The sequence below is a fragment of the Ambystoma mexicanum genome, chromosome 6q, assembly GCF_040938575.1.
Source record: "Ambystoma mexicanum isolate Mex_15411 chromosome 6q, UKY_AmexF1_1, whole genome shotgun sequence".
Lineage (NCBI taxonomy): Eukaryota > Metazoa > Chordata > Amphibia > Caudata > Ambystomatidae > Ambystoma > Ambystoma mexicanum.
This window is the reverse complement of record NC_090937.1, coordinates 464,428,268-464,454,218: the sequence shown is the minus strand read 5'-3', so window position 1 is coordinate 464,454,218 and position 25,951 is coordinate 464,428,268. Positions and strand designations below refer to the sequence as shown.

At 47.8% G+C, this 25,951-nt stretch overlaps 1 protein-coding gene across 1 annotated transcript in view; it reads right to left on the bottom strand.

Moving 5' to 3' along the window:
- The window catches only part of PPA2 (inorganic pyrophosphatase 2), a 1,510,578-nt gene that overhangs the window by 1,321,796 nt on the left and 162,831 nt on the right, over positions 1–25,951 (bottom strand). Inside the window, exon 2 of the mRNA XM_069630955.1 lies at positions 5,006–5,070. Coding sequence (XP_069487056.1) covers positions 5,006–5,070 — 65 coding nt within the window. The remainder of the gene's footprint in view (positions 1–5,005; positions 5,071–25,951) is intronic.

The following is a 25,951-nucleotide window of genomic DNA, read 5'->3' as shown; positions in this document are numbered from 1 at the left end:
CCCTCATTAGCCTGGGGGATTGGGAGAAAAGTCCACCAGCGGTTCAGCTCGAGATCGTGACAAGTGCTGCCCAGAAAATTGAAGAGGAGGTAAGGCAGAGTTAAGAAGAGGTGAAGAAGAGCAGATCCTGGAAGGGCAACGAGGAGGCAAGGAGGAAAAAGAACAAGGGGTAGGCAGACGAGGGAACTATAGATAAGAACGAGGAGGTAGCTCAGAGGAGGAGGTATCCAAGTTAAAGGGAAGGAAATTAACTCAGCGGGTGAGTCAAAAGTGCTGGGATGGGCTGTGGAATGGTCTCTGACTAAAACCAAACATGTTGATCCCGATAACTTGTGGGCCCACCACACTATTGTCGAGATCTAAAGGAGTCTGAAGCCCAACCCATGTTGAGGAGTACCAGCACACTAAGGGCTATGGAGAAAATAGCACATCAAGAGAAGAGGGTCATCTTTATAAGTCCTCTAAAAGTCAAGAATCCAACCAAAAATGCAAAGAAAGAAGTGCTGGGGCACTTGAACCTCCAAATATTCAGTGACCTTTTGATCACCAGTAGGCGGGAGTTAAAGGAGACAGGGAAGGACTGACAAATACTGTCCTCTAGGAAGCTAGATATGTTTATGCCATTTTGAGTATGCCACGATGTTATTTCAGTCTTACATAATGCCTTAGTATTAATGTTGTGAAAAAATAACCATAAAACTGTGGACCTTTACAAAGGATAGCCAGGAATAAGGAAACATGAAAACTATGCATTTCAGTGAAGGAAAACTAACACTAAAAGAAAGATTAAACAAATACAATACAGTAAGAAAAGAACACAAAGTCTTGTCTATGAGTAGCTGAATAGATTTCTAAATATTTGGGCTCCTAGTGTGGACCATATTCTGCCCCGGAAGGCTGAAATCAATAGCCTCACCCAACATGCGGTCGACCAAGACTGGATCTGTGAAGACGAACAGTCCTTCTTGAATAAGACAAACCCACAGACCCCTGCATTTTATATCTTACCCAAAATCCACAAGAATGCCCAGAAACCACCAGGAAGACCTATAGTATCTGCATGTGAATCACTACTCGAGCCTCTCTCTCTGTATACTGATTTTTTCCTGAAACCCTTTGTGACCAGAATGCCATCTTACTTGAAGGATACCACCAGCACCATAAACGTACTCAACAACATTCATTTGAGCAACAACAGCCTTCTAGTCACTATGGACGTGGAAGCATTATATATGTCGATTCCACAAGCAGAAGGGATAGAGACGATACGAGACATCTTGAACATTAGGGACGAGATACATACTGCGACAGAATTCATCCTGGAATGTACTAGACTGGCCATGTCAGAGAACTTCTTCCTCTTCCAGGATCAATTTTATAAACAAACCAAGGGAGTTAGCATGGGGGCAACTTTTGCCCCAGACATTGCAAACCTTTATATGTCCAACTATGAAGCAAAAAATGTATTCACTGAAGAAAACCCCTTTCTGAGCAACATTGCCCTATGGAAACACTATATAGATGATGTCATCATTGTATGGAACGGTACACCTTTGGAGTTACAGGATTTCCATCTTTGGCTGAACCTACGGAACACACATATCAAGTTTACCATACATTGGGATCATCACCAAATTGATTTTTTGGACCTTCACATTTACAAAACAGGACACCAACTCAAGACAGAACTATTTCGAAAACCGACAGATCCCAACAGCTTGCTCCATTTTCAGAGCTATCACCCGATGGGACCGAAATACAACTTACCCTACGGACAGTTTCTGTCTGCGCATCCGCAGGAATTGTACTGACACTGAGAGGTACATAAAACATGCTGATGATCTACAAATCTGTCTAACTCAGAGAGGTTATCCTCAAAAATCCATCAAACAAGCCAAAAAAAGAGCGAGACACACACCAAGGGAAATCTGTCTCGAAAACAAACCAAAGAAAGAACTAGGCCGGCTGGTATGTGTTACCACTTTTGGACCATTGAGCCAACTGATACAGAAGACCATAAGGAAAAATTGGCACCTGGTGAAACAGCCGGGGACTTTAAACCAAACGCCATGTTTCGCTTTTAAGAAAAATAGGAATTTAAGGGACTCTTTGGTGCACACGTTCATTGAACCACCGCCACGAACAGAGAACACACTATGGGACATACCCCCACTCACGGGACATTACAAATGCAGGAGATGTGTGGCTTGCCCTTTGACCTTGGAGAAAAAATCATTTGAGCACAAGACCATTAAATGGACAATGAGAGACCTCACCAATTGTAACACGAAAGGCGTGGTATACATAATACAATGTCCCTGCGGTCTTCTTTATGTAGGGAAGACCATCCGCCCAATGAAGATGCGGATCTTGGAACACCGGTCATGCATAACAAATAAGGTGGCCAACAAGCCACTTGTTAAACATTTCAACAAAGAAAATCACAGACACAGACCGGAGGTGGTTTATCTTACAGAAAGTGATACACGCCAAACGAGGGAGGGATGTGAATAGAACTTTGACACAGCTGGAACAGAAATGGGTACACAAATTGGACAGTGTGCGGACAGGACTCAACATTGCAGTTGAATGGAAAGCCTTCATGTGAACCCTCCTTTTTGTGGTCTACCGCCCGGATACACACCATATATTCATTTAGCTAGGCCATCAGATATGGCATTATCGCTATGTGATTTGGTTTTGATTCAAAGAAACATAGATAGTGCTCACATTCCTATAGACACCCTTAATCCCCTCTGGGTCTTCTACAGGAACAGCACAACTTTGACATTAATGGATGCACATATTAGTTAACTTGTGTAATACCCACCAGTGTGGATGAAAATGATCTCTAATATGTCTTCATTATAGCTTTGATGATACCATGAACAGTGATAACCATTGTGTGTATTACCATACAGCTGCTCATATCGATACGGACCTATGGCACTGACAAGTTGCGACCCATTTATGCATTTTTAGTCTGATGTCCCATGATGATTATGTGCACACATGCATCTGTAAACATACTTGAGTGTTCCAGTTCCATCCCTTATGACACTTTTAGTCTTTTTCCATACACTGGGACACTTCAATTTAGAATGTTGCACTACATTGCAATGCTGTGTATCAGGTTCGGGTTCGCCTACCGATACAATGCTGCTGCCTTGTTTTTGCCTTTTTTCGACACGGTTACCATGGCAACCATTTTTAATTTTACTCTCTCTTTTTTGATTATACCACAATTTCTTGATCGACCCAGTGACCATCCATAATTGTTTATTAATCGATTTTGAGTCCCGCTGGGCCCCAGGGACTTATTGTTGTAACTTCTACGATTTGGAGTGACGTTTCAATATGGCCGCCCATATAAATACTCAAGCTCCTTGACAACGGCTTTAGCAACGCCACGCCGCTTGGATCACGAGTGACTCAGCGCTTTCTGCACAATTTTGCAGCACCTCGCGCGCCGGACGCAGCTGACTCACACTGCCCGAGCCTACCATTAATAGGTATTTAACGCATGCGGATCGATCCGTGCGGTGGACGTAAAATTGTAACCCTAGCAGCTAAGAATTTTACCTTTTTTCCAGGATGTTTCCCTACGCGAGTTACAACCCAGAGCTCTGCGTTGCAGCACCCGTTTTGAGGTAAGCTGTCACACTCGCCCAAAAAATTTCTGTTAATATGCATCTTGCCACCTTTGGGTTGGCCCGGGTGGAGTAAATAGTTAAATTTCCCCCTTGCTCCTCTTTTCAGATAAATAGGAGTTCACTTTTGGGACCCCTACTTGAGACGGCCTCCCATACGAGTGCCTGGGGTGAATCTCCTCCATAGGTAAGCTGTGTTTCTCCATGATACCTGTCACATGGCACAGTTTGATATCTACTAATTAGATAATTTTTCTCTTAGCACTCCCCTAAAAATTCTCCTTTTTTCCTTCTCCACAGCACTCCATGAACTACTCTCATACAGTCCCCTGTCCTGATGAAGGCTGTGTTAGATATGAGGCTCATTTAGCCCACATAGACGGCTGAAACACCTGGTGCAGACGCACCATTTTAAAAAAAGAATCACAGTGTATTGTCACTATTCTCTGAATGAACTTTGTATTTTTTGTTGTCAATGTCTTTGTAAAATGTTCAATAGTTCTATGTATGATACTGTCCATCAAGTCATGGCAGTGAAGGCTTCATTTTCTGCTCCAGTAGACAAGAAAATGGATTAATCATTGTTTATGCTTTTGTTCTTGTGCATGATATTCTGTAGGATCATGAGAAATTATGTGTCATTTTGAGTAGCATATTTTATATAATTATATATATAAAAAAACAAGCAATTACCCTGTCTGGGTACTACATACTGATTGTTGTTGGATACTTTTTGGTCTATGACCATGGGAAAAAGCAGTAGTGCCAAAGGGAATTCCTCTCGACCTATGAGTAGCTGAATACATGGTCCCATTTAACAGTTGGGAAAACTGACTAAAATGTTGCACACTCACTTTTTACAACTAGTTTAGAACATCAATGGGAATGGACCTAAAACCAATAATTGTTAATACTTGACTTAAAATATACTTGCAGAGCCATCACTAAATAAGCTTAAATAAATACATAACTATTTCAGTAGCCAAAATAAATGTTTATAATACGCTGACAGTGGCAAGGGACCTGCACATACGGTAACTATTATTCCACTGATGGTTCCAAATGGGTAATGGAGGCAAGGGTGTCAGACAGCCGATTAATATTGGATGATCACTCCCTTTTTTCTTCAGATCTGAAAGTTGAAGAGCACTACAAATTGTGTCACAAAGATGGACATATTAACCCCCAAACCTTTTTCGAATGCCCTAGACAAAATTAATTCTTCGAGGGGCAAAGACAAAATGCATTCAAAATGTCAATTTCTAGGCTTTTAAAACAATCATCACTGGAGTCCCATGGTGTTTCCAACTGAGGATCTATACAGCCACAACATAATTATATGATGGACTACATACCGTTTTTGTTTCAGCATAGAGCGGGATGTCATGAAATGGAGAAATATATTTTCCGTCAGCACCTTCTGTAATGAAAAGAAATACATGATCACTCTCTAAACACCTTGCGATTTTAAACACATACACATATTTCTAACAACATTCATAATATTTGAGCAATAACCTCTGTATTGGCAGGCGTTACCGCCCGGTTAGAGCCCAGAGCCTAGGTTACATGCCTGAGTGAATTGAAGGCCTCAACGCGGTCACAGTATTGCTACCAGGTGGAAAAGCCCCTGCTTCAACGAGGTTATAGCCAGGGCTCAAATACTGCACTCTAAAGCCATTGGCTAGTGGAAATTGACTCTTGGCGAGTATGAAAAAACGTGCTGTATGCATAAGGACTATTGAGTGGACAAGTGACTTTATGTTTGGCTAGTAGCTTGCAACTTGACATTTGTACCTGTTATAGTATAGATATTAGCACTACAAAAGAGGCAGCATAGGGTGCAATTGTCTTAGGATACAAATACCGGAGACACAATGGGAGTGGAACCAGAAGATGGACTAGTAGGGAAGCGGGAGCAGCAGGACTGGGAATGTCACTGAGAGACAACATCTCCCCAGACCGATGAGTCAGGTAGAGGTGCAGATGAGCGGCAGAATGAAGCGGACAGGGTCTGGTGGCTAGTCAAGAAGAATAGTGCGATGCCCAGCAGTGGATGCTGGGCAGTCAGGCAGGAGTGAGCAGCTGACGAAGATGTGAATGAAATGTGAAGGTATCAGTAAGCTTTAACATGCATTTTCTTTTTTTTTTTAAAACTCAGTTTACTGAGATTTCATAACAAATGCATAATATCAACAGTAGCATCTTTTCGGTTGAAAAGTATACAAGGTCATCTTTTTAGTGTTGAGTAATGAGTGAACAGTGCACCGATTGATATATGTCTTACAAGAGAATTCATATTCACTGTATGAGCGTCCATAAACCCTCTGTACAGCCATCTGTCTTCCATGGTGGGGAGATATGACTAATAATTATTATTATATTTTTATTGTTTAAAGCATGCACCTAGCTCAAGAGCATCGAATCGCTGTACAGAGTGTGGTTAGCCAGTAATTGGGCTGGCATCTTTTAATAGCGCAGTACTGTGAGGTCTGTGCGTCGGTATGTGCATCCATTGGAATTAGTCGTTGGTCAGGTGTTGTTGAAGGAGCTATGCTTTGAGAGATTTGAGAAATTGGAAAACTATGGGGGCATTCCGAGCCAACAACGGGATCGAGTTCCAGAGGGGCGGTGCATGACAAGAGAAGGAATGTTTGCGGGTCCTCTCTTTGGACGAGTTACGATTCAAGCCCGTTGGTTCATTTGCTGCGCAAGGAGCGTTTGCCACCAGATATGCAGAGTTTAGGCACCAGGTACACTGCTGTGCTATGAGTGACTGCTTTGTAGTTGATACATGCAGTCTTGAACAGTATCCTGGCTTGGAGTGGACACCATTGTAGTTTGCTTAGGATGGGGATAATTCGGTCAAATTTCCATGCTCCCATAATAAGACGTACTGCAGAGTGGTGGACTGCTTTTATGGGAGCTAAGTGAGCACAAGAGGATTTCCCCCATTGGTGTGCAAGACCACAAGGGCCTGCACCATGGTACAGAAGTCCTGCGGCGGGATGAAGGGTTTGAGTTTTCAAAGGGTAGAGAGTCTAAGCCAGGCTGCTTGGGCCTTCTTGGCTATGTGTTTCTGGAAGGACAGGCAGCTGTCAATGGTGAAGCCTAAGGATTTCACAGAGTCTGAGAGTTGTGGATCAAATCCTTCTAGGCACTTATCATTGAGCCATTGTTGGACAAGTTTTAGGGGGCGGGCCGATGAGGACACATTCTGTCTGCCATGGGTTTAGTTTGAGGTAGGTAGTCAACATCCAGGACTGGATGATGGCTAGGTAATTGCAGAAACAAATGATGTCCTGCGCGCTGTTTACTGTCATGTACAACTGAGTATCGGACACGTATTGGTGGATGGCTATATTGGGATCTTTGAGGAGAGGGCCCAGAGGATTCAATGCAAAAGGTTAAAAAGGGTTGATAAAATGATATAGCTTTGGGGGACTCCGCAGGAGACCTTGGAGTGGGTGCGAACACAACAGGTTCATCTGGACAGCCTGGCATCTGCCTGAGAGGTAGGAGGTAAACCAATTTAGGACAGTGCCATAGAATCCCATCCTATCAGCAAGGAGGGAGAGAAGGATGCAGTGGTAGACGGTTTTGAATGCAGCTAAAAGGTAATGGAAGATGAGGATGCTTGCGTCACCCTTATCCGTGATTTGGAGGGCATCATCCACCGCCTGGATGGAGGCTGTCTCGATGCTACACTTGGGGCGAAACCCTGACCGAGTCATTTAGGAGGTGGAGTTCTTCGATTCTGATGAGTAGTTGTGTAGCAACTACTTTTTCCAAGACTTTGCCAATAAACGGGCCAGGTCGTCTGGATCTAAGGTTGTTTTTTTCAAAAGAGGTTGTACGAGACCAGTGTTGAAGGTGTCCAGGAATGATCCTTCTGCGAGGGAGGCACTGATGATGCTGAGAAGCGCACTGAGCAATGGACCCGTTAATTGTTTAATGATGGAGGCCGAGATTATATCATCAGAGTAAGAAGTAGGTTTGAGGGAGGCAATTATTTTCAGGAGAACTGGGTGAAAGAGAGGAGAGAATTCAGTCCAGAGGGACGGTGCAGGGAATGCTAATGGTGTGAGAGGTTGATTTGATGGTCTTGAGGATTAGGTCGATTTTTTCAATTAAAAAAATGTGTTGATTCAGACGCATTTTTCCTGAGTTGCTGGTACCTCGGGGCCGTGTGAGAGTTTGGTACAATGCTTTACTACATCAAAGAAATCTTTGCTCCTGTTAGAGGCTACCGCAATGGTGGTATAGTAGCAAGTAGCTTTGGCTGCAGAAATCAAAATCCTATTGTTTGCGCTGAGAGATTTGAGTTTGGTGAGGTCTCCCGAGGTATGGTGTTTGCGCCACCATTTCTCTAGGGCTCTGATTGAGTGTTTGTTGGAGGCTAGTTTGGGGTGTACCATGGGGTGGCTGGATTTTAGGGGGGCAAGAGTGTCCACCAATTTCAAAGCAGAGTTGTTGAATAATTTCAGAAGGTCTGAGGCATTCCCTGTGTTGGGTAAGTCTGCAAAGTTTGCTTCTAGCTCATGGACTGGGTAGGTTTTGAATGAGCAGCGTTGAGTGAGGGGGCATTTAGCCTGACCTTTGCGAGTCGTCATCAAGTGGGTTACTGATAATGGGATGACAGCGCCGTCAGACCAGTCAAGTGGAATAGGGTCTGCACAGGTAATGCAGAAGGATGATGTGAAGACTAAGTCTAGGGTGTTGTCTTTGTTGTACGTGGGGGAGAGCACAATTTTCTTAAGGTCCATGGAGGTGATCAGTGCGAAAAACGTACTTTGGGTGGTTGTCTTCCTGTGACTCGGGAATCACTGAGAAAAACATTATTAGAATGTGCTACTTTGGCAGAGGAGAGCTGAGCATTAAATGAGGATACACAGCGTGTTCGTGCATATAAACTGGGGCCTGAGCATGTAAAGAGGCCGTGCAGACAGACAGAGCCAAGCAGTGCGTCGAAGGAGGAACGATTGGCAAAGAACGAGGAGCGAAGAGTCGGCGGCCCGACAAGATAACGAAGAAACAAGATGGCGGATGCTGTAAAACAAAGGGCTGTCCGGATCTCAACTACTGCAGCACGGTGAGACTGAGGATACCACACTGGGTGCTGCTGGCAAGACGGCGATTAGGACGTACATGACCTGGCCGGTGGCAGATTCTGCATAAAAGCCTAATTTAAGAGCCACCTGCTCTGCTGTGGACGATCGCACAAAGGCATCCAAGGCAGAGGGAGCCGCGTGGGTTCTAGCACCGGCAGTAGACATTGGTGGAACTGCAGGGCAGCCAGATAGGAGGACAAGACGACACTGGTTGCTCGAGGCAGGTGAGTGATACATGCTGCCGAAGCGCTGTTGAGATCCTCATCAGTAAGGGACGGATGGGGACGGCCGTGATAACGTTGGAGTCAGCTCACAATGAGGCAGTCCCCGGAGGAATGCGGCAGAGTAAATAATCGGATGTAAAGTCGTGCCTGACAATGTCAAGAAGAGGAAAGTCCTACGGAGTAGGCAGCAGTGAATGTGCAAGCGCTGTTAAACAGCTTCCACTGTGGTACGCCCACGCAAGAGAGCGTGAGGGATTTAGCGCATAACATTAACCGCAGGCCGTATCCCAAGGATATAGCAGCTGATGAGGGGGTAAACCGCACGTCTGCTGCAAAGGGTGCTGTGGGAAGCTAATGCTAGTTCCAGCCTGCACATTTCTGTTACATCTTGAAGGCCAGTATAAAGCAACTGTAATGAATGTGATGATATGCATGAGGTGTGTCATCTCAACGAATAAATAAGGATCATATGTTTGTGAGCAGTAACTCTTTTGAGGTACGAAACACCGGGGCGCCATGAGGAGCTGGGGCAGGCAATAACAACGCAAGCACTGAGCAGCAATCGGGTTGGAACAAGACAAAGCGGCTAGGCACATGAGTATTGTGGTGACCGGAGGAGTAGTGCAACACAGGGCACAGCTGGGGGCTACCCCGTTTAATCTAGGACCTTGCAGTGAAGAAGAGCGAACACCGGGCTGCCCCGGCGGCATTGGGGCATAAACTGGTGGTTATGTGGTGGTCCGGGGCATATTTATGCATTCGAGGTGGCAACCGGTGAAAGGACCATAAGGTGCCACCAGATTACAACGGATAGCCGTTGATGGTAATCAGTGGCACAGGGAAGTTGAGCTCAACCGGCACAAACTCAAAACGACGCACATGCGCGAAAGCGGACATTGGGGTGCTGAGACGTAGAGGCAAGAGGCTGGCCACGACTAGCACATTGTATCGAACAACAGTTGTGCCACAACATCCGTAGACACAAGTGACTGCCTAATAGAGACCTGTCCTGTCGAGGCAGGGATCAAGCAAGCAGGGCAACACTGTAAGAACAAGATCTGACACACAAAAGTAACCATGTCATACAAGTCCCAGAAAAACAAAGCTAAGCAACCCACAATGGAGGCCTTTGCTAAACCCACTACAAAGGCAGCAAATACTGGTTCAATGACACCTCTAAGAGAGAAGATACTCGAGAAGGGTGACCAACGGATCATAGACGCCAAAGCATCCCTGAAAGAATCCCTGGAGTCTAAGATTGATGCCATCAGCATAGAGGTGAACTTGTTAAGACAAGATGCGAGGTCACTTGCTGAACGTACGGGAACACTGGAAAAAAATGTTACAGAGAATACAAGCGGCCTAAAAGACACCTCCGAAGAAGTCAGAGTACTGAAACAACAAGTGTGTAATCTGGAAGACAGATTTGAGGATTTGGAAGGCAGAGCTAGGTGCAATAATGTAAGAATTCTTGGGCTCCCAGAAGGAGAGGAAGGAGCGAACCCGACAGACTACATTGAGACCCTTTTGCAACAAGAAATCGGTCCTGGGGCCCTCACTTGGTCGAAAGAGTGCATAGATCACTGATGAAGAACTGCAGCCTGGAGCTCCGCCAAGGCCAATAATAGCCCGGATATTGAACTAGTGCGACAGGGAGAAGATCGTAGAACCCTTCCGTAAAGCGGAGACGATCCAACGAGCGTCTGCCACGATAACCGCATATCCTGATTACACCCTTCAAGCGCAGAAGCAACGGATGAACTACATCGCAGTTAAAAGAAGATTACATTCGGCTAACCTGAAGTACACGTTGTTGTACCCGGCTAGACTGAAAGTGATTCACAACGGTTGCACCATTTTCTTCGATGACCCAGAAGACGCGCACAAATGGATGGACACAGAATTTGCCGACCGGAGTGGAAGCTGGACCGAGCATCAATGAGTAGATACTTGCAGATGATCAGGACAATGGCAAGGTGGCAGAGGACAGTAAATACGAGATAAAGCAGTGGGATGACCCCACAGATGCAAGCTTCCTTAGAACGAGAATTGTGAGATGAAGGAGCCCATGACGTGGTGCTACGTCAGGAGTGCACTACGCAGGAGCGCCCTACCCCTAAGATTTGATTTGTTTGTTTGGGTAATAGCAGTTTCCTACCTGTCTACTGCGCCCCACGCACCTTGACAGGACCCTGGAGCGAAGGCGAGAAGTGGGGATGCCTGAGCACGAGGTACTGAGCTGGGCAATTGTTAGGAGGGGGGAGGGCAGAGGAGTTGGAGTAGTTAGTTGGGAGTTCTCCTATGAATCCACACTTTATATGCTGAACTTGAACATTGGAGTGCAGATATGTGCCTGGGTTTATATGTATGATGGGGGAACTTATAATAGTATCCTGGAATGTAAGGGGCCTTAACAGTTATATTAAACGTAACAGGATTATGACTTACTTAAGGTGCCAGAAAATTGACATTGCACTCCTGCAAGAGACTCACCTCACAAAGGAGAAACGGACTGCACTTGGCAAAAAATGGTGAAGCACAACGCTGGGCTCGTCATACTCTGCTTATGCAAGGGTTGTACTAATATGGGTGGCACCATCGATATCCTGGAGGGTGCTCAAGCCCTTTCAAGATAAAGAGGGCAGGATGCTGGAATTGTGAGTGCAGGTCGAACACAGAGAATTCTGTATAATTAACACATATGCGCCAAACCAGGAGACTGCGGCTTATTTTCGCATGTTATAACCACTAATAAGTCCGCACAGAGATGGTACATTCATATGGGGCAGGGATTTTAATTACTCGCTTAAACCTACATTAGACAGATCTGATGATAAATCTACACACCCGGCCCCTGCCGCCCAAGCGCTGAACACAGTGTTGCAAGCATTTAAGCTTTCGGATATATGGCAGACTCTACACCTGCAGGCCCAAGACCTGTATACTAGACTAAATATTTTCACAGGAGATGAAAGCCCAGGGGAATTCGAGGGGGCTGAATACAAAGCACAAATGTTGTCTGATCATGCCCAGCTGGTAGCTACATGGAGTTTTACCCCTCTCCCCCCGAGAGCACATATCCCGACATGGAGATTTAAGAGCGAATCTCTGGAAGACGTAGCATTCCGGGAACATCTAAGGGAGGGGGTGCAGGACTATTTTACGCTTAATACAGGAAGTGTGGATTCAGCGGGCACGTTATGGGAGGCTTTCAAAGTGGTAATCAGTGTCAGGATGCCTACTCCCGGGAAGCCAGTTCAGGCCCAGCGTCCCCGAAAGCAGACATCATGTCCCCAGGGAGGGACCCAGCAACCCCTTATAGGGGCTCTTTGGACATTGTCCTGGCGCCTTTGGCGCCAGGCTCATAGAAGGCATCAGTCCTGGCACCATAGGCGCCAGGCTCATTATGGGAGTGCTTGGATGGACTTACCTGATGCAGACCATGCTGCCGGATCCAGATCTCCTTGAGGTCTGAAAGGGACTATTTTACCTATGGGACTATTTTACCACTCGGGTGTGGCTGAGGAAGAATACTTACCTGGAACTACATTGGGGGCTATTTAAGCCACGTCCAGACAGCAGCTCACGCTTCGTGTTGTTCTGCATCTAGCAGCTGGACGCTCACCGTGTCTGCTCCTGCATCCTGGCTCCAGCCACGTCCGCCTGCAACCTGGAACACCTGAAAAGGAAGGGAAGGAGAGAAAGGTGAATAATTGAACTTTACCTACCTCCATCCGGAGTCCGGAACCATCACTCCGACGATCCTGAGAAAAGACATTATTTTTAGAAGCGCATCGCTCGCTGCAGCGCCGCGTTCCACTCACCTTCACGAGGCGCCCTCGGGCTCTTCAGCGACCATTGGCACCATTCGTCGCCTTTCAGCGCCTAAGGAGAAAAAGAGACAAAACAAAGGTGAGCGAAGGAACAGATTGAGGAAGGCCTGATTCTTCCACCTTAAGACTTACCTGATTATTGTTGGGACAATCTTTCCTCACCTCGGGTCGGCGCCGCTTCTTTGGCACTTCCGTACCCCAGCCCCTAAGGGGAAAAAGACACACGCATCAGTGGGTGAAAGCAAGATCACTAAGGGAACCATCCATCAAAAAGACTCACCAGAGTTTACCTTCGGCGAATCCATTCCTCTACGCGGATTCTTCATCCTGAATCTGAAATAGAGAAAAGGACAACGGACAATTAAGGCTTGAACTTTTGCAACTGAATACTTAAGGCCTCATATCGGAAAAGTCAAGCGGAGCTGAATACTCACCAAACCCGAGATCCAGTGAAGTAACTGGAAATCAACGCGCCCCTGCATCGGAAGCAGGATGGAGACCTCGTCCTTTCAGACTCTAAGGTGAGACTCTACGGGGAATCGCGGAGGGGGTTCGAGGAGTGTGAGAGGGGGAAGGGGGGGAATCCGACACATTATCCAGCAGACAGTTAATCCCCTTTTCCATCTACAGAAGGATTCTTCTACGGGCCAGACAGGCGAGGTTTGGGGGTCCGGTTCAGTCCGTCTTCCGAGTCCTGCGCATCACCTTAGAAGAGTTCATAGCAGTCCAGAACAGGTCGGCGCCTCTGTGGGAATCAGGTGAGCGTTACAGAACGCGAATCCTACCTACAATTTCCCACCCGGGCGCTATGGAGACTTCCGAGACAGACCAGCTGGCCCAGCTATTGGGGAAATTACGGGCTGAAGTTCATTCCGCTCGCCAGGAGACGAATGCCCTCAGCGGAGAGTTAATTGTATCTAAAGAACAAACTGATGATCTTGCCAGACAGCTATTACAAGGTCAGGCTGGTCAAACTCCTTTACCAGGTTCTGGGGGTAATTCCGACCCAGTGGTTTCAAATAACCCCGTGCAAATTAATCTACCTGGAAATATGCCACTGGCCCCACCGGAACGTTTTGCCAGGGACCCCAAAAGGTTCGCTGCATTCATGAATCAATGCCGATTGCACTTCCTCTGCAGACCTGGGGCCTTCCCTAACGACCAAACCAAGGTTGCTTTTGTACTATCCTATCTCAGCGGCAGTGCTGCGGATTGGTCAGTTCCACTGGTTACTCAAGATGACCCAATTCTTCGGAACTTTCAAGCCTTCCAGACAAGCATGGAAAGACTTTTTGCGCGGCATTCTCAGGGACAGGCTCTGGACAACGAGCTTCTATCCCTACGACAGGGTAACCTGGACCTCTTAGCCTATATCGCGACCTTCAATAGGTTAATTGTGGAGACTGGATGGCCGGAGGATAAAAGAATCACGTTGTTCCATCGAGGTCTACGTGGAGAACTTAAGGATGTCCTGGCCCAGGTCGTAAATCCACCCCAAGACTGCTCTGAATGTATAGACTTGGTGGTCCAATTAGAGCACAGACTTCAAAACAGAAAGGCAGATCGGTCCAAGTTTGAGACCCGGGTTTTGGTCAAAACCCATGTTAACCCCAAGGGTGCCGATGTTACTGAACCTATGCAAATTGGAGGGGTTAAAGGACCTTTAACTCAAAAAGAGCGTGAACGAAGACGGCAAATGCAATTATGCCTTTATTGTGGGGCTTCTGGACACTTTTTACGAGATTGCCCTATAAAACCGTCTAAGAAGGCGGTAGGAGTCGCTGATAAGAACCTGATGGAATCTGTGTCGGGGAAACGACCACGCCCGACAAGCGTAGGGGTCCGCTTGCCGAGCTTAAAAACTAACTCTCTGACCTCGCATTTCATCATGCCAATGGTCCTCGTAAATCTGAAGCAGCCTGGGCGGTTACTGGAATTAAGGCATACATCGATAGTGGGGCTATAGGAAACTATGTGGATCGTGAATTGGCTTCCAGGATCAACCTCCCTCTTTGCCCTAAAACCAGTAAGGATGTCATCACCACAGTGGATGGAACCGAAAACAACAGGAAATTGCTCTTTTGTCCCATGAAGGTTCACCCCTACAAATTGAAGCTAGTAAAAAGGGATTCAGAAGGAGGATATGTTTTGATACGAGGAAAGGTGAGAGTGTGGTAATGGAGATGAGAGATGCACCAGTATTGGCCACACCCCCAACAGCCCCACCTGTTCCCCCTCACAAAGGAAAGTGTAAGCTGAGAAAGGTGCAGTATGCTATTAACAAATATGTCATGTAGTTGCCTTCAAAAGTAGAATAGAGGGTGTGACACAAGTAGGGCGGCTGGTAGTTGCATTTATATAAACACAGGGAGGGAACACTTAAATGGCTGCACGCGCACACACACACACACACACAAAGCACACCTAGCAGACATGTAGCACACAAAGACATGGAGAATATTAGCATGTAGACACGCAGGATATTAGCATGAAGACATGGAGAATATTTGCCTTTAGACACAAAAAACACATACATACCGAGATCAGGACACTACTGCGACTGGCGAGGGAAAAAGGGCCCCTGTGATAAGAGAACACCAAGATTTAGATCTATCCAGACATTTCCACTGCTGCTGTGCAATTGGAACACAGGTCTTTTTGGGAGCTAAGCAACTGTTGTGAGAAAGGGCACGACTACGCGTACAACAGAGGGGTAAAGTACTGTTTTTCAGGACTCCCGAGGAGACAGTGGCTTTCATGGAGGTCAATATACCTATTCCTGGCCTGTCAGGTGCCAACAAGGATTTGGAAATGGCGGCCTCTTCTACTTGTGGTTATTTACAGGGATGCAGTGCATGTAACCAAGGCTGCGTCATAGGCTGAGGGTGATTGCAGCTGGACCCCGATTTCAGTAGCGGCTCACTCCTTCATAGGGGTGCTTAAAATATCAGATATGTTGTTCAGTTATATTGGGTGAGCGAATGAAACTATTGTTCATATCTTACAGATACAGTTGGGTGGGGTAGCATCAGAGGCTGACAGAAGCAGAAGAAGTGTACCCCTTTGCAAGGTTGCTGGGTTTGTTATGGGAAGTTGGTTGGGGTTAGGGGGAGGACGCATGGTCCTGGTTGGGAGGGCAATGAGGGTGGGGGAAAGGGTGGTGGGTTTTTGGGCAACATTTTTGAAAATGTGTTTTGGCAGGTGCACAAATGCAGATTATTAATGTTTAAATTTTTGTTTATAAGAAGATACAGAGTATGGGGAAATGCAATAACAGACTCTTTACCTTAGATTGCCATGGCCACTATTAACTTTGTGAGCTGGAATGTACATGGGCTGGGGAACTACTCTAAGCCCAGGAGATTAGTGTCGCCTGTAAATCGGCATAATGTCCACATTTTGTTTTTTGCAAGAAACTAATGCTCGGGGATGTGGGAATGTTATCTTTGGCAAGGGGTTGGGCACCAATAGGTTTTATACCAACTACTCAATGCAATCCAGAGGGGTCCTGACTCCAATCCACAAGAGGGTTAAGTTCGAGTTGTTGCATTCACATGTTGACACAGATGGATGCTATGTGATGGTACACTGTAAATTGTTGGGGAAAGTAGTACTGTTGGTAAACTCGTATGGGCCCAACCTTGATGACCCAATGTTTTATGAGGGCGTTGTCAATATTCTCATGTCTTATCCACTGATGCCAATCAAATGGGGGGACATGAATACCATCTTGGACCACGACCGCTATTGGACGGTTAGAGCTCCCCAGCCTTTGTCTAAAGCGGCAGGATACATGCTGGATTTCATGAAAGATCTTAGAATGTGTGATGCATGTCAGACACTGCATCTGGCTGGGCAAAGCTTCTTCAATTACTCATCGGTGCACAGCATGTCCTCCCAGATAGATCTCTTTTTGATATCGACTCTCTGGTTGGGCAGACAGTGCTGGCAGACATCCTACCCTATAGGTATTCGGACCACTCGCCGATATCGCTCTCCCTACAGTAGGGTTTGACCTGCGGGGATCACACAGCATGGTGGTTTAAGTCATTAGCTTTGCAGGATCTTGTGTCCCAAACTACCATAGAGGAGGACATTCATACCTTCTTTCAAACCAATGATAATGATGAAGTAACGCAAGGCACGTTGTCACAGACGTTCAAGGTGTTTATAAGAGGGATTGCCATGTCTCGGGAGTTTGAGACACTTGGGCTATTAGAGGGGATATAGCATGCATCGAGGACACACTCAAAGGCTTGGAAAGCCAACACGCGAGCACACCAACCCGCAATATACTGGTTGAAACTGAGGTCCAATTAGAGGTATTTAAACTGCATGCGGACGTGAAGTACTATGCGAAACCTGTTGTGGTCAGGAGATATGGGGAGGAGGATAGGCCGGGTAGAACATTGGCCTACATGCTTCGGTTGGAAAGTGATTTGAATGATGTCCCTGGTGTGCAAGACGAATGACATGTGATGCAAAATTCTTACCAGGGTGTGTGAGGAACCCGAGTGAGTCCTCCCATCTAGTCTCCTTGGGTATTCCTCTCAGGTGGCCAAGGAAGGGCCATCACTTTTGGGTCCCAATCCTGGGGATGGAGATGCAAGGGAGGATCACCTGGGTGGAGGATCACCTTGGAGGAGGATCCTTGGGGAGTGGAGGGAGAATGTCATCAGGTGAGACACGGTATCCACATTTTCCATTCCATGATGAGCCATCAATCCCAGCAACATTTATTGCTATCCTTTTCCCACTTCGAGGATAATATCAGAAGAACTCAGTGATACAGAAATACCAAGAAGAGAGCTGCAGGCGAGACATGGTCCCCCTTTTTTTAGTGAGAACCAAATGCACCTTTCCCTGCCTTTAGAGGCTGTTGTGAATCATCTCCCCTCATTTCTCCTCGCTTAAACCATAACAGGACTGAGACGAGGAAGAGGCGACTAAAAGTGGTGAACCCTAACAGTTAATTTCACCACTCTAGTACTGAGACGAGGAAGAAGAAGACTGAGAAGTACTGAGAAGATCAGGCATTTCCCAATAACTATGGTCAGGTACGTGAAACTGAGTGTTCACACCTGCAACCTGTTAAATGGTTGCCAGTGTCTAAAGGGAGAACAGCGGGACCAGTGATGTTCATTCCGCTCGCCAGGAGACGAATGCCCTCAGCGGAGAGTTAATTGTATCTAAAGAACAAACTGATGATCTTGCCAGACAGCTATTACAAGGTCATAGAGCGCAGCCATCCAAGGCAGAGCAGGCAACACATAGGCCGGTGAAAAGGACACAGGGAAAGCCAGGAAGAGGCAGAGGCCACTGTGGGCCGTGAGAGGGTCTGGAGTGAGGCAAAGCCTTTTGCTGTGTGTTCCCCGCTTGGAGTGGGGAACACTGTCAAGCCGCAGAATGCTTCAGGAGAGACCGGAGAGAGCGATCACTGCTCGGGAGGAGCAATAGAGGACCTGCGAGCAAGACCAGTGTACCCGGAGGAGCGTCCACCAACCGGTGAGTGATGCAGAAGGTTCACTGAGGCCAGGGCGCACCAGGTGCAGGTGACTGCGAAAGCCGAAAAAGCTGGATTGCAAGCTAGATGGGTCTGGAGACCAGAGAAAGTAACCTATTGTGTATCGTACCATTTGCCAAGCACAAAGTGAATTTGAATAATAACGAAGGGGTCAGAAGACCAAAGGTGAACTGTTGAATACCAAACAGGGTGAAAGCATGAATGAGGTTTGAATGCTGAATTAGAAAAGATAAAAGCACAGTGGAATGAAGGGCTCGGAAGACCAAAAGTGAAATGTTGAATACCAAACAAGGTGAAAGCATGAATAAAGTTTGAATGCCGTATTATAAAAGATATAAGAATAGCGGATAAATGAAACAGAAAGTGAAGAGCATTGGTGAACAAAATGAAGTTAACGAAACAGTATTTACAAATCAAGTGAAAAGTGAACAAAGTAAGGCATTATTGAATAGTGTGACAGCAAGGTGGTAACCAGAAGAAATACCACAAAGGAAAGTGTGTGAAAGTCATATGTTGATAAAGGGAAGAGGCCATCAAAGTGCATCAGAAGGATAAAGGGGCTTATAACGCAGGGACAGAAAGGAAACCTAAGTAATTAAGGAAGTCCTAAGAGAAAGTATGAACTGCTACAAAGTACCAAGTGTTATCGGTTGCGCAACCTGTGATGGGTGCACCGTGTGGTCCGACAACTGCGCCTAGATCGAGGAACCCTTATTTGGAGTGAACCAAAAGGTGCCAAGAGACTGAGGCTAGGCAGCCTAAGAGTTGTACAATCAATGGAAGCAAAAGGCATTCTAAACCAGTGAATGTAACTGTGAACTTGAAGACTTGTGAAGCTGCGTTGAACTTGGGGAAGGGAACCCAGATGCCATTTCGTTGTAACTTTTTGAACTTGGGGAAGGGAACCCAGAGGCCATTTCATTGTAACTTTTTGAACTTGGGGAAGGGAACCCTGAGGCTATTTTGTTGGAACTATTTGAACTTGTGGAAAAGAACCCCAAGCCCATTTTGTTTGAACTATTTGACTGTGGGGAAGGGAGAAAAGAATAAACCTGGAGCTGGAAGAAGCTCAAAACGTCGGTTTGAACACTGTTGCGTTGGTTGCTGTTATGCCGTCCTCTGGTCACACCCCGCGGACGAGCGCCCATAGGTCTACTGTTCCTTCCCTCTCTGGTTCTGGCCGACATTCACCTTCTACCCCCACATCTCCACTCCCTCAGGCAGTGCGGCGGCATGTTATAATATACAGGAGGGGCACAAGAAGGCATCCTGTTGGCTATGGGCATACTAACCTGTTACTTTCACCTCATCAGTGGCAGCTACCCTGGCGTCTCGCAGCCGGGCGGTGGAGCCGTGTACTCCTCCCCCTGCATCGTCACGCCTCCAGGAAGACCCGGCAGCATATTGATACTTTGGGTCACGTGACGAGGAAACGTGCAGGATCGCACGTCATGTGACAGGGCCACATGACACTCCTCTGCCCTTTCAAAACCTTAGAGGGGAACGCTCATTCAGTGCTTCAAAGCTGATCCATTCGAGCACTGTTCGGCATCTTCTTGTATTACTGTCACAGTACTGGACTACGGACTGTTTCCTTGGATTTCTCTTGTCAAGCTCTTGGCCATCGTATTGCTCCGCTGTTTAAGGACTCTTTGGACTGTTTTTTGGATTCCTTTGGATTGCACACGGCTGGTCTCGACCTTGGAACTCTTCACGGACTGCATACGGATCTCCCCCTCTACTACCTCCCAACATGTCATACCCGCCCACGCAGGGTTTGCAGTGCTATACCATCTCAATCGCCTTCCAGTGCGACGCCTTGCCCGCTGCTGCTTGTCGCACACTGCAGCTGCATGGAACACCTCCATTCCATCTGTGCTATTCAGAACCAGACCCTTCCATCTTGGTAAGCCCCTTGGTATTCATTTACGCTCTGTTTTCATTGGTTCGCTTGCCATTGTACTTACCCATTGCTTGCCTTACAGCCATCAGGGGGTCTCCGGTGTTCCTGGCATTTCCAGCACTCAAATACCTGTGGCCTCAAGGATCGCTCAGGGAGTTATTTGTATCTTCCTGAGTGGTACTTGTGGACAGAGGCCCCATAATCTTCATGACCATCAAGTCATAACAGACTGTGAAGCCAATAGGTCATCCGGATTATGGAGGCATCAGCTGGGGACCCCGTGGCCACTCTGGTGCAAGCCGTCACCACCTTGAGGGCCGATATGGCCGCAGCCACCACAGCGATACACCACCGCCTTGACTCCCTCCAGAGTGCCTGTCATCCCTTACCCTCTGACCCTGAATTTGGGGACACTACGCCCCGACTCCTAGCCCTTCTGCTTCCCCTTCTGTCATAACACCAGTGATAGCTCCCACCCCTTTTCCATTGGCACCCCCTGAGAGGTTCCAAGGAGACTCCAGAAAGTTTTGCACGTTTTTGAACCAATGCAAACTCTACTTTCTTTGTAGACCCTTGGCATTCCCTGATGCAACCACTAAGGCCGCATTCATGCTTTCCCATTTGTCTGGCATCGCCGCCACGTGGCTAATCCACTACTTGAAAACGATCATCCAGCCCTTTATGACTTCGACCTCCTGGTAAACAAAATGTCCAAGGTATTTGACACCAGACACAAGGCTCAAACCAGGGATTTAGAGTTACTTGATCTCTCTCAGGGAAGAAGCACCCTCATAGAGTACATAACACGGTTCAACCAATTAGCGGCAGAAACATCCTGGCCCAAAAATAAAAAGGCTGTGGTATTCTACAGGGGTTTAAGTAGCTCCATGAAAGACACCTTGGCAGTGGTGCCGTCTCTTCTGACTTTGTACCCCGATTTGGTCGACCTAACACTTCAGGTAGACGCTCGACGCACCGAGCGTAAGGCAGAAGCCGGATTCACTGGTACACAGGTTCCGGTACCGTCTGATACATCCAGCGAACCCATGCAAGTAGGCGCGATATGCAGCCCTATAACCAAAACGGAGCGGGAAAGGCGGAGAAGGGACAACGCCTGCTTTTATTGTGGTCTCAATGGGCACTACGTCAAGGACTGTCCACGCCGTCCAAAATATAAGAGTCAGGGTTTTCCGACTGCTCGTCCCTGGACAAGGGGGCCAGGACGAGCTCTCCCCAGTCCCCCTCTTATTCTCCTCCTGCATTTGGGTCCATTAGACCAGTCATAGTCCACGCTTTGTTAAAACCCACTCCTGGTACCATACACCCTGTTCATATTGTCATTGATTCTGGGGCCACTGGCCGTTTCATCGACATACAAATGGCCTATGCTTTGAACCTCCCGTTAGTCACCAAGGAATGTCCGGAGCCCGTGCATGCAGTGGATGGTACTTCCCTTGCCTCTGGTCCTATTTGGCAACAGACTGCCCCCCTGGAAGTGGTCATCCAGGAAATACATAGGGAAACACTTGCATTTGACATCATAACCACTCCTCAGTTCAGTATCATTCTTGGTATTCCTTGGTTGAAGAGGCATAACCCGCTAATCAATTGGGGTACCGGCCATGTCAATTTCGAATCAGAAGTATGCCAGCATTTTTGTCTTATCGAGAGGGAGGATTCGATTGTTACACCCACTAGGGGGTTGGGTGCTGGAGCACGTCTGACCTTAACTGTGAGTGATGAAAGTCAATCATCCACCTCACACGTGGTCGGTGCTGTTCTCGCCAACATACCCCCCGTCTATCACGATTTCCAGACAGTCTTTGATAAGGGCACTGCAGAAGGATTGCCCCCACACAGGCCATACGACTACCCCATAGATCTGGTCCCCGACGCTCCGATCCCCAAGGGCCGGATCTACTCTCTCTCGCCATCAGAAGATCAGGCTTTGAAAGATTATGTACAGGAGGCACTACGCCTGGGCCACATCCGGCCTTCCTCCTCGCCTGCTGCATGCCCTATTTTCTTCGTTCCAAAGAAAGAGGGGGATCTCCACCCTTGTGTGGACTATAGGCATTTGAACGCCATCACTATCAAGGACAGATACCCGATACCACTCATCTCTCCACTTCCGGACCGGTTAACACATGCCTCCATCTACACCAAATTAGACCTCCGGGGGGGGGGGCATATAACCTAATACGTATCCGTGAAGGTGACGAGTGGAAGACGGCGTTTTGCACCCGAAAGGGTTTGTTCGAATACGTGGTGATGCCCTTTGGGTTGTGCAATGCCCCTGCCACTTTCCAGCGATTTATGGACGAGGTTTTCGGGGATATACTGGACACTTACGTGGTGGTCTATTTGGATGACATTTTGATCTTTTCCTCCTCTTTAGACAAGCATATCCTTCATGTCTGGGAAGTCTTATCCCGCCTGCGCAAGAACGCGCTATTTTCCAAGCCGGAGAAATGTCAGTTCCACACAAAAGAAGTCGAATTTCTAGGTTTCCACATTTCACCGGGTGGGTTAACCATGAATCAGTCCAAGGTACGTGCTGTTCTAGAATGGCCGGTCCCGACATGCTTGAAGTCCTTGCAGTCTTTCCTTGGGTTCGCCAATTTTTATCGGCGCTTTATCCCAGGGTTTTCTTCTATAGTGGCCCCACTAACAGCGCGAACCAGTCTACGTGTCCCGTTTATCTGGACCCCAGAACATCAGGCTGCTTTAGAATCTCTGAAGTATGCATTTACCTCAGCTCCAGTCCTGCAACACCCGGAGTTACCATTTGTTGTCGAAGCAGACGCCTCGTCATTTGCTTTGGGAGCAGTGCTTTCGCAACCCTGCCCGACCTCTGGCCGCCTACACCCAGTGGCATATCACTCAAGCAAGTTTACCTCTACGGAGTCATATTATACTGTTACGGAGAAGGAGCTCCTGGCGATCAAAGACGCATTTCAGGTATGGAGGCACCATCTGCTGGGGGCCAAGCATCAAGTCACTGTTTACACTGATCACCGGAATTCGCAGGACCTTGCATCCCTCAAATGTGTCAACAGTCGGCAGGTGTGCTGGCATCTATTCTTTGCAGCCTACAACTTCTTGGTTAAACATCGCCCTGGTGTATCTCATGGCAAAGCTGATGCTCCATCCCGTTCTCCTGGGGGGGTGTCGCTTCCGGTCTTTCCGGAGACGGTGCTTGATCACAGTCATATAGTATGCATATGTACACCTACGCCTCCCCTATTGTCAGCCATACGTCTCTGGGTCTCCCAGCACCCACAACAGTTATCGGAATGGGATCCTGTTTACCATGACGGTCTGCCTTTTGTTCACAACAGATTGTTCTTACCCACAAGTGGCACCCGAAATCTAGCTATGCAATGGTCTCATGATGCTGCCATCCATGGTCACCCTGGGCAACAGCGTACTCTGATTTACTCAAACGCTGGTGTCCTTCGATGCGGCGTGACGTGGAGAACTATGTCAACACATGCTCGCCATGTGCCCAATGTAAGTCACGTAGGGGTCGCCCCTTGGGATTACTTCAGCCCTTGCCTATTCCTCCAAGACCCTGGCATACCCTCACAATGGACTTTGTAACTGACCTTCCCCGAACACAGGGTTATGACACGGTGTGGGTTGTGGTGGATACATACACGAAAATGGCCCGCTTTATACCTTGCTCTGGGATACCCTCTGCACCTTCATTGGCAAGTCTTTTTTTTAAGTCCATTTTTTGTTTATTTGGGCTCCCTACGGTTCTGATATCTGACAGGGGTTCACAATTCACGTCCCGTTTTTGGCGAGCTCTCACCAAACTGCTAGGTATTGACGCCCGGTTCTCTTCTGCTTACCATCCGGAAACCGATGGCCAGACGGAGAGGGTGAACCAAGCCATGGAGCAGTATTTACGCTGCCTGTCGCTGAATCTGCTGCACCTCGCTGAATTTGCACATAACACACTGCATTCCTCCACTGGCTTCTCCCCGTTCTACTCCCTCTATGGCCAGCATCCCCGTACACTGCCCATCCCCTATTTTGCATCCTCTTGTACCCCTGCTGCCACATCCTGTGTCCGTGACTTAGCCACAGTCCATGCCCAGACTCTTGCCCATTTACAGGAGGCCCGGGCATCCATGAAGGCTTCGGCCGATAGGAGGAGGTTTTCACCGCCCGTTTATCATGTGGGGGACCGTGTGTGGCTGTCCTCACGCCACCTGCACTTACCTGGGTGTCGCAAACTCCTTCCCAAGTTTGTTGGTCCGTTTCGGGTGTATGGTGTCCTGAATCCGGTCGCCTACCGCCTTTCTCTTCCATCAGCCTGGCGTATCCACCCGGTGTTTCACACCTTTCTGCTTAACCCGTGCCCTAGTCCCACTCGCCTGGTCTCTCCCCCTGCTCCTGTGTCTTTGGTCGACCCTGATGAATATGAGGTTGGGGGCATATTGGGCTCTCGTTTTCTGAAGGGTAGGCTGCAATACCTGGTGGATTGGTTGGGTTACGGTCCTGAGGATCGCTCTTGGGTTCCTGCCCGGGATGTCCATGCCCCTCGTTTGGTGGCCCAGTTTCATCAGGATTTTCCTGCTAGCCTACGGGGTCGTGGGCCTTGGGGTGGGGGGCTCTGTTACGTTGTCCGCTGGTCACACCCTGCGGACGAGCGCCCATAGGTCTACTGTTCCTTCCCTCTCTGGTTCTGGCCCACATTCACCTTGTACCCCCACATCTCCACTCCCTCAGGCAGTGCGGCAGCGGCAGCGGGTTTTAATATACAGGAGGGGCACACAAAGGCATCTTGTTGGCTATGGGCATACTAACCTGTTACTTTCACCTCATCAGTGGCAGCTACCCTGGCGTCTCGCAGCCAGCCGGCGGAGCCGCCGACTCCTCCCGCTGCATTGTCGCGCCTCCAGGAAGACCCGGCAGCATATTGATACTTTGGGTCACGTGACGAGGAAACGTGCAGGATCGCGCATCATGTGACAGGGCCACATAACACTCCTCTGCCCATTCAAAACCTGAGAGGGAACACTCATTCAGTGCTTCACAGCTGATCCATTCGAGCACTGTTCGGCGTCTTCTTGTATTACTGTCACGGTACTGGACTACGGACTGTTTCCTTGGATTTCTCTTGTCAAGCTCTTGGTCATCATATTGCTCTGCTGTTTAAGGACTCTTTGGACTGTTTTTTTGGATTCCTTTGGATTGCCCTTGGCTTCGACGCACACGGCTGGTCTCGACCTCGGAACTCTTCACGGACTGCATACGGATCTCCCCGTTTACTACCTCCCAACATGTCAGACCCCGCCCACGCAGGGTTTGCAGTGCTATACCATCTCAATTGCATTCCAGTGTGACGCCTTGCCCGCTGCTGCTTGTCGCACACTGCAGCTGCACGGAACACCTCCATTCCTTCTGTGCTATTTAGAACCAGACCCCTCCATCTTGGTAAGCACCTTGGTATTGATTTACACTCTGTTTTCATTGGTTTGCTTGCCATTGTACTTACTCATTGCTTGCCTTACAGCGGTCGGGGGGTCTCCGGTGTTCCTGGTTCCTGGCATTTCCGGCACTCAAATACCTGTGGCCTCAAGGATCGCTCAGGGAGTTATTTGTATCTTCCTGAGTGGTACTTGTGGACAGAGGCCCCATAATCTTCATGACCATCAAGTCATAACAGTTGCTGACATGCCTACACATTGTTTA